At 45.5% G+C, this 12,500-nt stretch overlaps 3 protein-coding genes across 4 annotated transcripts in view; 2 read left to right on the top strand and 1 right to left on the bottom strand.

Moving 5' to 3' along the window:
* The window catches only part of LOC310821714 (keratin, type I cytoskeletal 19-like), a 27,593-nt gene that overhangs the window by 1,415 nt on the left and 13,678 nt on the right, over nt 1-12,500 (top strand). The window contains exons 4-7 of one of the 2 annotated variants that reach the window (XM_083693869.1): nt 167-328; nt 1,518-1,643; nt 1,921-2,152; nt 2,495-2,626. In XM_083693869.1, coding sequence (XP_083549995.1) covers nt 167-328; nt 1,518-1,643; nt 1,921-2,152; nt 2,495-2,595 — 621 coding nt within the window. In that variant the 3' untranslated portion in view covers nt 2,596-2,626. Of the gene's footprint in view, nt 1-166; nt 329-1,517; nt 1,644-1,920; nt 2,153-2,494; nt 2,646-12,500 lie in introns of those variants that run through there. The other variant, XM_083693868.1, reaches the window with a different exon arrangement.
* On the top strand, nt 4,199-8,632 carry LOC310821498 (keratin, type I cytoskeletal 50 kDa-like). The gene is made up of 7 exons (XM_083693573.1): nt 4,199-4,643; nt 4,869-4,951; nt 5,181-5,337; nt 6,564-6,725; nt 7,208-7,333; nt 7,775-8,006; nt 8,459-8,632. Exons 1-7 carry the CDS (start codon nt 4,317-4,319, stop codon nt 8,554-8,556), a joined length of 1,185 nt encoding a protein of 394 aa, XP_083549699.1. The 5' UTR covers nt 4,199-4,316; the 3' UTR covers nt 8,557-8,632.
* krt15 (keratin 15) overlaps nt 9,157-12,500 on the bottom strand; it is a 4,199-nt gene continuing 855 nt past the window's right edge. The window contains exons 2-7 of the mRNA XM_083693863.1: nt 12,117-12,199; nt 11,745-11,901; nt 11,157-11,318; nt 10,832-10,957; nt 10,018-10,238; nt 9,157-9,653 (exon numbers count right to left, since the gene is read on the bottom strand). Coding sequence (XP_083549989.1) covers nt 9,533-9,653; nt 10,018-10,238; nt 10,832-10,957; nt 11,157-11,318; nt 11,745-11,901; nt 12,117-12,199 — 870 coding nt within the window. The 3' untranslated portion in view covers nt 9,157-9,532. The remainder of the gene's footprint in view (nt 9,654-10,017; nt 10,239-10,831; nt 10,958-11,156; nt 11,319-11,744; nt 11,902-12,116; nt 12,200-12,500) is intronic.

Here is a 12,500-nt window from a genome sequence, read left to right as displayed (position 1 = left end):
TCATTATTTGTTTTATCTATCTCAATCACATACATTTACTCCACAAAAGCTTTATTGACAAAATACTTCATCAAAAAAAGAAAGCATTATCATAAGGCATCATCTATGTCACTATTGGTTATGGTCACTAACTGGGGTCCTGCCCTCTGACCTTTGCCTTCTGTAGGAGCTCCTCGCAATGAGGACCCATATGGGCGGGCAGGTGAATGTGGAGGTGGACGCTGCACCCTCTATGGACCTCAACTGGGCCATGACGGAGATCAGGGAGCACTACGAGGGCATCACCGAAAAGAATCGCCGCGATCTGGAAATATGGTACCAGAGCAAGGTGAGTCTAACATAGAGTTATAAACACTAGAGTGTGTACCAGGACAAGGTGAGTCTAACATAGAGTTATAAACACTAGAGTGTGTACCAGGGCAAGGTGAGTCAAACATAGAATTATAAACACTAGAGTGTGTACCAGGGCAAGGTGAGTCTAACATAGAGTTATAAACACTAGAGTGTGTACCAGGGCAAGGTGAGTCTAACATAGAGTTATAAACACTAGAGTGTGTACCAGAGCAAGGTGAGTCAAACATAGAATTATAAACACTAGAGTGTGTACCAGGGCAAGGTGAGTCAAACATAGAGTTATAAACACTAGAGTGTGTACCAGGGCAAGGTGAGTCAAACATAGAATTATAAACACTAGAGTGTGTACCAGGGCAAGGTGAGTCTAACATAGAGTTATAAACACTAGAGTGTGTACCAGGGCAAGGTGAGTCTAACATAGAGTTATAAACACTAGAGTGTGTACCAGGGCAAGGTGAGTCTAACATAGAGTTATAAACACTAGAGTGTGTACCAGGGCAGGTGAGTCAAACATAGCGTTATAAACACTAGAGTGTGTACCAGGGCAAGGTGAGTCAAACACAATAAAATAATATATAATATAAATCTATATATAAATCATCATGATACACCTGAGACACTAAAGCTGAGTTGATACTACACTCTAGCCCAGCAGGCGGCAGTGGAATCACCAACATTTGGCAATCTATAGATAAACCTATTGAAGAAGAACATGACTTGATCCAATATAGCTGATGCTACATCCCAACTCATAAGAAGTCCCACTATAGCTGACTGCATGGGTACCTAATTTACTTATTAATTTTATTTATTGTATGAATGAACAAATTCAGGATCCAGTTTTATTTGAGCTGAGGAACCTGAATAGATGTGTAACACAGTGGAGGCAGTGGGAGGTAGAAATCAGAGGATGAGCTCATTGTAATGCATAGAATGGACACGTGATTGATACAATTCCTCATTCCGTTCCATGGATTACAATGAACCCGTCCTCCGATTTCTGCCTCCCCTGGTGTAAAAGTCTATGGACGATGTTAGTAGGTCTATTCCCCAGATAGCAAGCAGTCACATCAATAATAACAACTAAACCAAACACTCCTCTTAAAAAAACAAAATGAGAGTAGGTTCTGGATTAAACTGTGTTGTGTTTTTCCTGTGTGTAGATCACCATAGTAGAAAAGGAAGTACTCATAAACACCACAGAGCTGACGATGTACCGTACAGAGGTGAAGGAGCTGAAGAGCACCTTCCAGAGGCTCCAGATTGAACTGCAGTCCCTCATGAGCATGGTAAGGATTAAGGAATACACACACACACACACACACACGCACGCACGAACGCAGGCACGAACGCAGGCACAAACGCAGGCACAAACGCAGATACAAACGCAGGCACGCACACACACACACACACACACACACACACACACACACACACACACATGTACGCGCACACACACACACACACCGAATATGGTCTCAAAGCTTATTTTGACACACATACTGTGGTTAAATCGCCAGAGCTACGCCACCCACACACTCATCGTCCGTCTCCCTCCCCCAACAGAAAGCCTCTCTGGAGGGTACCCTTCATGAGACCCAGGCCCGCTACGCCGCCCAGCTGGCCATGCTCCAGGGCCAGGTGACCAGCCTGGAGGCCCAGATGTCCCAGCTACTTGCCAACATTGCCAGCAACAGGCTGGAGTACGACATGCTGCTGGACCTCAAAACACGTCTGGAGCTGGAGATCGCAGAGTACAGGAGGCTGCTGGACGGAGAGGACAAGTCCCATTCCCAAGGTGAGACAGTTTTACACACACACACACACACACACACACACACACACACACACACACACACACACACACACACACACACACATAACCACTAACAAACATTTTACTTATAACTTATTTGGAGGAAACACCCATATATCATTGAAAGATAGCGGAGAACATCAGTTTAGCAACGGTGATTTTATTTTGTTATTTTTCTCTGTGAGGAGCAAACTTCTAGAAACTACACAACCCAGTCATGTGTAGTCCATATTCCACTACTGCAGTAGCAAATGGCCTATCCTTTATAAGAGCATTCTGAGATGCATGCACGTTTCCATCTTCTCTCTCTCTCTCTTTTTCCAGTGGTTACCAAGACGATCACCGTGGTGCAGAAGGTTGTAGATGGACGGGTGGTTACGAGCACTGAGAGCACTAATGTGGACGTGGATGAGATTGAATCATAGATAACTCACCAATCACAATCATCAATAAAGATCATGTCATTGAAACAGAATTATATTTGTGGTGTCTGTTCTTTCATATATGTCAGGGGAGGCTGGTGGAGGTAGAAATCGGAGGAAGGGCTCATTGTAATACATGGAAGGGAATATAGGAATGGTATCACACTGTACCATTGGTCATTCCGTTCCATGCATTGCAATGAGCCCGTCCTCTGATTTCTGCCTCCACCAGCCTCCCCTGGGGAGGGCAATGTTGTTTCTGTCGGGCTCAGATAGAAGTTATGTTTGTGTGCGAAACACACAAAAAATAAGTCATTTGATATCATTCCTCATTCCAAGAGAAATGTCTTATCTCTTCTAGTGTTAGAGCTAATGAGCCAGCTTTAGGAGGAAGAGACGGCAAGGTTAGGGGTATTCCAAGAATTTCGTTCTGTCAGAAACATAAAAATGTAGAAGTGCCGGTTCCACCTGAAAACGGGTGGACCCCAACCCACCCCACCCACTCATTAAGAGAAGGGTGTGTGTGTGTGTGTGTGTGTGTGTGTGTGTGTGTGTGTGTGTGTGTGTGTGTGTGTGTGTGAAGAAGTAGAAACTCTTTCCTATTACTGTACTACAGGGGAGGCTGGTGGAGGCAGAAATCAGAGGATGGGCTTATTGTAATGATTAGAATGGACACGTGTTTCATACCATTCCTCATTCCATTCCATGCATCACAATGACATACGTTACAATGACATACATCACAATGACATACATTCCAATGACATACATCACAATGACATACATTCCAATCGCCTCTGATCGACTCCCCTGCCGTTCTACTAGACCCACTCCTCATCTCATGATCATGTGTTTGAGTGTTTGGTGCATTCTAAGTTTGATATCAAACAAGATATAATGACACAACTTTACTGAGAATGAGTTATATTTCCTGTTGACAACATTTCTATAAATCTCTCCAAATAAATTCATCTCAGCAAAATTAAATGAACTAATCCCTCTCAGAAGATTTTATCTGCATTCTTTATTTTATTTTATTTGGATTATTAACAAAGTCCCTTTGTTATGCTATATTACACTTTTTCCATTATCATGGTAACAAAATCATGTTTAAGTGGATTACAGCATAGCAAAGTGACTTTTCATAAATGTAATGCAGACAAAGTTTTCAGAGAGAAATGTCTTATCTCTTCTAGTGTTAGAGCTAATAAGCCAACTTTAGGAGAGAGACGGCAAGGTTAGGGGTATTCCAAGAATTCCGTTCTGTCAGAAACATAAAAATGTAGAAGTGCCGGTTCCACCTGAAAATGGGTGGACCCCAACCCACCCCACCCACTCATTAAGAGAAGGGTGTGTGTGTGTGTGTGTGTGTGTGTGTGCGCGTGTGTATGTGTGTGTGTGTGTGTGTGTGTGTGTGTGTGTGTGTGTGTGTGTGTGTGTGTGCGTGTGTGTGTGTGCATGTGTGTGTGTCTGTGTGTGGACGGGGCAGGGGTAAAGAAAGGGACAGGTTATCAACAGCAATCTAGCATTCTCTGTCCACCAACAAAGACAAGCCCAGCCCCTTTCCCTCCCTCAGACAGGTATATAACCAGATAACCTGTCTGAGGTTCCTCACTGCAGATCAACCCTCGTCTCTACCAGCTAACACCTGCCAACCTCCCTGAGCCACCATCATCCTCCATCCTCCATCCTCCATCCTCCACCCTCCATCCTCCATCACCACCATGTCCTACAGTTCCAGATCCTACACCCCTAGGGCCCTCAGTATGTACGGAGGCTCCGGGGGATATGGTTCCCGCATCTCCTCCTCCACCGCTGGCTCTGGGGCTCTGAACCTGGCCGACGGCCTGGACCTCCACGTGTCGGCCAACGAGAAGGCCACCATGCAGAACCTGAACGACCGCCTGGGGACCTACCTGGAGAAGGTGCGCACCCTGGAGAAGGAGAACGGACGTCTGGAGAAGCAGATCAAGGAGTGGTACGAGAAACGCACGGTGGTCTGTCACGATTACACCAGCTACTTCGCCACCATCAATGACCTGAAGGACAAGGTAAAAAGAGAGAGAGAGAGAGAGAGAGAGAGAGAGAGAGAGAGGAGGGGAGGGGGAATGGTGTGTTTGTTTTAGGGTGGGGAGGGTGTGTGTTTGTGTGTGTGTGTGTGTGTGTGTGTGTGTGTGTGTGTGTGTGTGTGTGTGTGTGTGTGTGTGTGTGTGTGTGAGAGAGAGAGATGTAAAATAAATGTAAAATAAATAAATATTTTTGTTTTTCTTCCTCAGGTTCGTTTTGCCTCCAGGTGTAATGCCAAGACAGTCCTGGACATCGATAACGCCAAGCTGGCTGCTGATGACTTCAAGATGAAGTGAGTGTCAGGATATGGCTTATCTGCTCTTTGTGTGTATGAATAAATATGTGTGTGTGTGTGTGTGTGTGTGTGTGTGTGTGTGTGTGTGTGTGTGTGTGTGTGTGTGTGTGTGTGTTAATAATATCCTATCATTTACACCACTATGTGTGGTGCTCCCCATCATCGTGATTGAATAGAATAAGAACAATATTGCAGCTTGTGACCTCTAACCTTTGCCCTGTGCCAGGTATGAGAACGAGCAGGCCATGCGTCTGGCTGTGGAGGCGGACATCTCTGGTCTGAGGAGAGTCCTGGACGACATGAACCTGTCCCGCTCCGACCTGGAGATGCAGTACGAGGGGCTGAAGGAAGAGCTCATCATGCTCAAGAAGAACCACAAGGAGGTAATCATTATAGCACCTAGCAGGGGAGGCTGGTGGAGGTAGAAATCAGAGGCTGGGCTCATTGTAATACATGGAATAGAATGAGGAATGGTATCAAACACGGGTTAAATAGTCCGGTATCCTCCTTGAAAAGCTGTATTGACAAAAAGCTTCAACAACAAAATGGTGGTGTTGTACCTTCGAACTTGAATAGTTATCATTTGATTACTCTAATTAATCTACTAGTTGTTAGTTATTCAATACCATCGGCGTCTGTCCTCAGTTATCAAGGAATTTGATCTCATGCACTGCAACACATGAAGTATTTGTAACACTATTTCACTGGTAAATGGAGGCTCTCTCCTCTCTAAAGCTCTCTAGCACCACCGTCTGTTCAACAAAGAGAATGAGTAAATACTGATCTGTCACCTTTCATTCCTGCTGAGGCGTGGTCTTCAGGTTAAGACATCTCTCTCTCTCTCTCTCTCTCTCTCACACACACACACACACACACACACACACACACACACAGTTACAGTGGTCACAACAGCCACACCTACACAGACTATGTACTATGGCATGTTCACGGTATTCAACCTGAATGGGAATGTATATATCGGTTTGAACATTGTGAATGCTGCCCTTATCATGCAAACAGGAGCAGGGTAGCAAACCAAACCTACTGGAGGTGATTGACTGGTTGCTTGTTTAGCTTGCTACAACCGTCCCCTGTTCCACGCTGGTTGAACAGATTCAGTGTATTTCATTCATTCTTACTGAAACTCTCTACAGTAGCCAGGCATGCATCATACAGCTGACATAGGGCCGTATTTCATTTCTAGCCACAGAGAATTACTTTGCCATATTTTCTGTTTGTTTTGCACACAAACATGACTTCTACCTGACCCCTACTGATAGCACACACACACGTACACACACACACACACACACACCGGGATTTCAATTCTGCAGTGTTTTTAGAAACAACATTGCTCTCCCCCCACCCCTCACTTCCTAGTATTCTTCTCTTCTTCCATTAGCTCACTATTACCTCACAAACACAAACACAAACACGCACGCATGCATACACACACACACACACACACAGACACACTCACACACAATCACACAATGTCTTGCGCTAAGCAACACAGAACAATAGTTTGCTTGAAATTGTTTCTAGGCCACTGGTTGAAAGTCATGTCACTATTGCTTATGGTTATTAATCTGACCTTTGCCCCCTGTAGGATATTCTCATGATGAGGACCCGTATGGGCGGGCAGGTGAATGTGGAGGTGGACGCTGCACCCTCTATGGACCTCAACCAGGCCATGACGGAGATCAGGGAGCACTACGAGGGCGTCACCGCTAAGAACCGTCGCGACCTGGAAATATGGTACCAGGGCAAGGTGAGTCTAACATAGAGTTATACACCCTAGAGTGTGTACCAGGACAAGGTGAGTCGAACATAGAGTTATAAACACTAGAGTGTGTACCAGGGCAAGGTGAGTCAAACAAACACCCTTTACTGGTTCATTTCCCAGAATTTCAGAATCCAGTTTTATTTTAGCTAATGAACCAGATTAAAGATGTGTAAAATTGAATGTACAGTATGGATGGTGTTAGTATGTCTAATCCCCAGATAACAAGCAGAAATGTCAAGTAAATCAGGACTTCAAAAGACTTATTTTGGTAGTTGATGAAGTTAAAAGACGGTTTGGACTATATATAGTCTGATAAATGGGTATGTGGATAGATTAAGAGATAGGGATATCGATGGAGAATGTAAATGTGCTGATGTCAATAATAACAACAATAACATCCTCTTAAAAACAAAATAAGTAGGCTCTGAAGTTAACTGTGTTGTGTTTCCCCGTGTCGTGTTGTGTAGATCGCAGTAGTGGAAGAGGAAGTGGTCACACACAACACAGAGCTGACGTGCAGCCGCACACAGGTGAAGGAGCTGAAGAGCATCCTCCAGAGGCTCCAGATTGAACTGCAGTCTAGCGTGAGCATGGTAAGGATTAAGGAATACACGCACACACGCATGCACACACACACGCATTAGCACACACACACACACACACACACACACACACACACACACAGACACACACACACATACACACACACACAATGCTTGTCTTTATTCTGACACCCATACTGTGGTTAGCTCACTGACGTTTTAAACATATCGTAAATATAATTTGGCTGACTCAGAGAACAGACCCCGAATTTTACAGGGAACAAAAACTTGTGCAACAGTCTCGCACACTAGTACTATAGCTTGCTGTTCATATGTGTTGTGAATTAGAGCAGGGTACACACACACACACACACACACACACACACACACACACACACACACACACACACACACCCCTTTGTTAGACTCACCTTGCCCCACCACCACCACCACCCACCCACCCACCCACTCACCGTCTCCCTCCCCCAACAGAAAGCCTCTCTGGAGGGTACCCTTCATGAGACCCAGGCCCGCTACGCCGCCCAGCTGGCCATGCTCCAGGGCCAGGTGACCAGCCTGGAGGCCCAGATGTCCCAGCTACTTGCCACCATCGCCAGCAACAAGCTGGAGTACGACATGCTGCTGGACCTCAAAACACGTCTGGAGCTGGAGATCGCAGAGTACAGGAGGCTGCTGGACGGAGAGGACAACTCCCACACCAAGGGTGAGGCAGTTCTCCATCATTGAAAGACAACTGAACATGAGTGTAGCGGAGGTGATTTGGAATCACGCTCTCGTCATGTGTAGCCCTGCCTGAGACATGAAAGCTTAGATGTACAGTACAGGTAGCTCTCCTATGTCCTTTTGGTATAATGGTTTACGTCTGGGTCATCCATGTGAGACGTCACATTAGCCAAACCATATATTAATCATCCGTATTCTATGAGCAAAGATCGTTGTTTTGATTAGTTCAGACCATTAGGGGTATTTTGAGATGTGATCACTCACACATTTGTACAACACAATACAATACAATAACATCATTTTTCCTGTGAGGAGCAAACTTCTGTAAACTACACAACCCAGTCATTTGTAGTCCATATTCCACTCATGCAGTAGCAAATGGCCCTAATGTGCACTAATGTGTCCACGCTCTCTCTCTCTCTGTTTGTCCAGTGGTTACCAAGACGATCACTGTGGTGGAGACAGTCGTGGACGGACAGGTGGTTGAGAGCATCCAGAGCACAAATGTGGACGTGAATGAGGTTGAGTAACTCACCGATCAATCAATAAATAAATATGATCACCAATCACAATCACAATCAATAAACATGTGGTTGAAACAGAATTACATTTGTGGTGTGGCTTTTTTTCGTGATCCTTTGTGATGGACATGGTCAAATGACGCCATTGATGATTACATCAGATTTTAGAATAGGCTACCTATCTATAGAGACGTTTAAGGGCTCTTCAAATACAAATAACCCAAAGTCTTCTTAGGATCAGCGGCATATCTTATAGAGAGTTTAGCCAGGATTGTTTTAAACAAAAAGCTATACTTTGTGGTGTTTTTTTTTTATAAATGTTTATATATTGATGTTTGTGTTTCAGAATACTTGTTGGGAGATTTGAGGGCTCTTCATATCAACCAAATACGAATCAACCAAAAATGTTTTTAATGCATTCTTAGTTCTGCTGATCATAAGAAATCCAATTCCAACTGACAATATTTCTATAAACCTTTCCAAATAAACTCTATGCAGCGAAAGTGTCATAATATCGTAAATAACTCATAATATCGTAAACAACATCATGATACTCAAATGAGGGAACACACAAATCAAGTAAAAAAAATGACACACAGAAGACAGACATGTTGGTGTCAGCAAACTGAGAGCAGCTTTATTGCATCACAACAGAATCTCATTCCAGTATCATATTCTATCCAGATGTTCTTATGACAGGGTTCTATCCAGATGTTGGTGGTTTTGGTGGAGTGTTAAACATAGAGTTAGTATTCATAGAGTGGGCATTCCCATTCAAATCAACAGTCCTTGGTTAGACCGGCAGCCATTTTTGATTTACAACTCTATGTCAGCCGTCTTTGGTGTACCATTCATCTTTGGTGTACAAACCATACATTGCCATGGTCTGAAGGGAATGTAATACCCATTGTATGAATTCTAGCTCTATGATATTAACCCTTTGTGTGCTGGTGTGCTGCTCTGCTGATACTGTGTTGTGGGCAACTTATGAGCTTGTGGTGGAGGAGGAGACCACCTTGCCGTCCACCATCTCCTCTGATATGATCATCACACGTTTTGAGGAGGTGGAGGTGGAGGACGAGGTGCTAATGCCCCCAGAGACCAGGCTGAAGAGGAAGACAAAACCGTTGTTAACATCTAACTTGAATATCAATGGATTCATGTCACAACCATAACACACGATGGGGCACTTTCCCCAGACACGGGATTAAGATATATCCTGGACTACAGCACACTTTCAATGGGATCTCTCCATCGAAAATGCTTTTGAAGTCTGACAGTATAAACTTAATCTTTGAGGATAATGGTCACCGCATGACAGACTTGAGCTTTCACTGACCAGGGCCCAGTATTTCAAAACGTTTCATCTGGATCAGAAGGATCCGGATTCATTTTCGCTATCCAGGACCAGATCGAACCAACTGATTCCCCCAAAACGATCAAACTGATCTGCACATTCGTTACCCTTACCTGGCAGCCTCTCCGTCCAGCAGCCTCCTGTACTCGGCGATCTCCATCTCCAGGCGTGTCTTGATGTCCAGCAGCATCTTGTACTCGTGGCTCTGGCGCTCCATGTCAGCCCTGAGCTGCACCAGCTGCTCCTCCATGCTGCTCACCTGCATCTGAAGACCCCCGAGCTGGCGCGAGTAACGACCCTCTGTCTCTGCAAGCGTCGCCTCCAGGGAGCCTTTCTATTGGCCGGGAGAGAGAGAGGAGAGAGAGGGAGAACGGAGAGAGAGAGGGAGAGGAGAGAGAGGGAGAGAGGGAGAGAGAGAGAGGGAGAGAGGGAGGAGAGAGAGAGTGAGGGAGAGAAGAGAGAGAGAGGAGAGAGAGGGAGAGAGGGAGAGAGAGAGAGGGAGAGAGGAGAAAGAGAGGGAGAGAGTGAGGGAGAGAGGAGAGAGAGAGGAGAGAGAGGGATAGAGGGAGCGAGAGAGAGGGAGAGAGGGGGAGAGAGAGAGAGAGATTGGTTGAGTAGGGTGCATTGTTATAGGATTGAGTGGAGGTAGGAAATTGGAGAATTTCTCATTGTAATGCATGGAACGAAATGAGGAATGGAACACGTGTTTGATACCATTCCTCATTCCGTTCCATCCATTACAATGAGCCCGTCCTCCGATTTCTACCTCCCCTGCGCTACATACAGTAATGAGCTAAATCATGCATGGAAAGCTAATTGCGGTCCATTAGGAGATGCATGGTGTCAGTCTGTGTGTCAGTGTGCGTGTGTGTCAGTGTGTGTGCGACTGTGTGTGTGTGTGTGTGTGTGTCAGTGTGTGTGTCTCACCATGCTGAGTTGGGACTGCAGCTCGATCTGCAGGCCCTGCAGCGTACGACGGACCTCTCCGATCTCCGACTTGGACGTCTGAAGAACCTCTGTGTGTGTGGCCACTTCCTTGTTTAATGTCTCTGTCTGTGTGGGAAGCAGAGCGGAGAGGGGAGGAGAGACACGGTCAGAGATGAACAGAAACACTCCAAGAAAAGTATATATGTATTTTCAGTTTACAGTATACATATACTATATCTAAGTCACCTATCCATCGCTAAAGATTCTACTCATAGAACTAGAAGACATATCTGTGTTCTATCTCTGCATGGTTCCAGGGTTCTACCTTGTTCTGGAACCAGGCCTCCAGGTCTCTGTTGTTCTTGGCGGACACACCCTCGTACTGCTCTCTGATCTCAGCCATGACCCTGCTCAGGTCCTCCTGCGGCGCCGCGTCCACCTCCACGTTCACCTGGCCCGTCATCTGGGCGCGCATGGCCAGCAGCTCCTGGAGAGACACACACACAAGGGGGGGGTCAGTATCTGTGTTATTACTTTGTTATGACTGTGTTGTTACTGAGTTATTACTCAGGTAACAACATTGTGACATGCTGATATAAGCATAGGCAGGCCTACATTAGGAATTGCTTTGTAATTCCATAGCTGAGCTGTATGTGTTATTACACCTGTGTTATAACACAAACCACTCAACTCCATGCAGAAACTACAATGTTGTTCTTACTAGATTAATTACAGTGTTATAACACAGGGATAGATTTGGTAATATATAGCCTGACATATAGCCTGTAATAGAGTATCATAATGCCCTATGAGGCTATAAATGTTTAGGATGCTCTATAAGATGTGTAACACTCCATAAGTGGGCGCTTTGGGGCGTGTTCCATTCTGCACCACCACCACCACCACCACCCACCTCCTCATGGTTCTTCTTCAGGTAGATCAGCTCCTCCTTCAGGCCTTCGATCTGCATCTCCAGGTCCGACCGGGCCAGGGTCAGCTCGTCCAGCAGCCTCTTCAGACCGGCGATGTCTGCTTCCACCGACTGGCGCATTGCCAGCTCGTTCTCGTACCTGCGGGCGTAGGCGTGTAGGTCAGACGTCTGGAGGACGAGACGACGCTCAAAGACAAACACTGAGGTTCAAACGCCTCCTCAGAGTGGAGTGTGGTACGCCCTGTGTTTTGGTTATACTTTTACATTTCAAAAGACGTTGCACTGTAATCGAGTCGGAATCCATTCAAAGATTCAGATTTGTCATTTCATTTACGGAAACAACTGCACGCTTACTTGGTTCTGAAGTCGTCAGTGGCCAGCTTGGAGTTGTCGATGGCCAGATAGAGGGTTCCGTTGATGCGGGTGGCATCCTGGATCTGCGAGATAGAGAAAGAGAGAGAAGGAGAGAGAGAGAGAGAGAGAGAGAGAGAGAGAGAGAGAGAGAGACAGAGACAGAGACAGAGGCAGAGAGATAAACATCAATTCAGGACTGGACATGGAAGGACTTTCATCCCAATGCAGTAAATCAGCTCTAAGTCCAAACTGACTTTAGAATCATTGAGTACCGAGAGTATAATCTACAAGTAAATTATAAACCTGTTGCCCTCAGGTCCCATTTTAAAGCACTGATTTCGCAAATGCCCTGGGGTTGTTAAAGAATGCCGACATTTCACTGCA

The sequence above is a fragment of the Argentina silus genome (assembly GCF_951799395.1).
Source record: "Argentina silus genome assembly, chromosome: 22".
Taxonomy (NCBI): Eukaryota; Metazoa; Chordata; class Actinopteri; order Argentiniformes; family Argentinidae; genus Argentina; species Argentina silus.
This window is presented reverse-complemented; position numbering and strand designations above follow the sequence as displayed.

Coding starts and splice junctions, on each gene's coding strand:
- LOC310821498 (XM_083693573.1), top strand. CDS start 4,317: ATGTCCTACAGTTCCAGATCCTACACCCCTAGGGCCCTCAGTATGTAC. Junction 4,644..4,868: donor TCAATGACCTGAAGGACAAG/GTAAAAAGAGAG, acceptor TTTCTTCCTCAG/GTTCGTTTTGCCTCCAGGTG. Junction 6,726..7,207: donor AAATATGGTACCAGGGCAAG/GTGAGTCTAACA, acceptor CGTGTTGTGTAG/ATCGCAGTAGTGGAAGAGGA.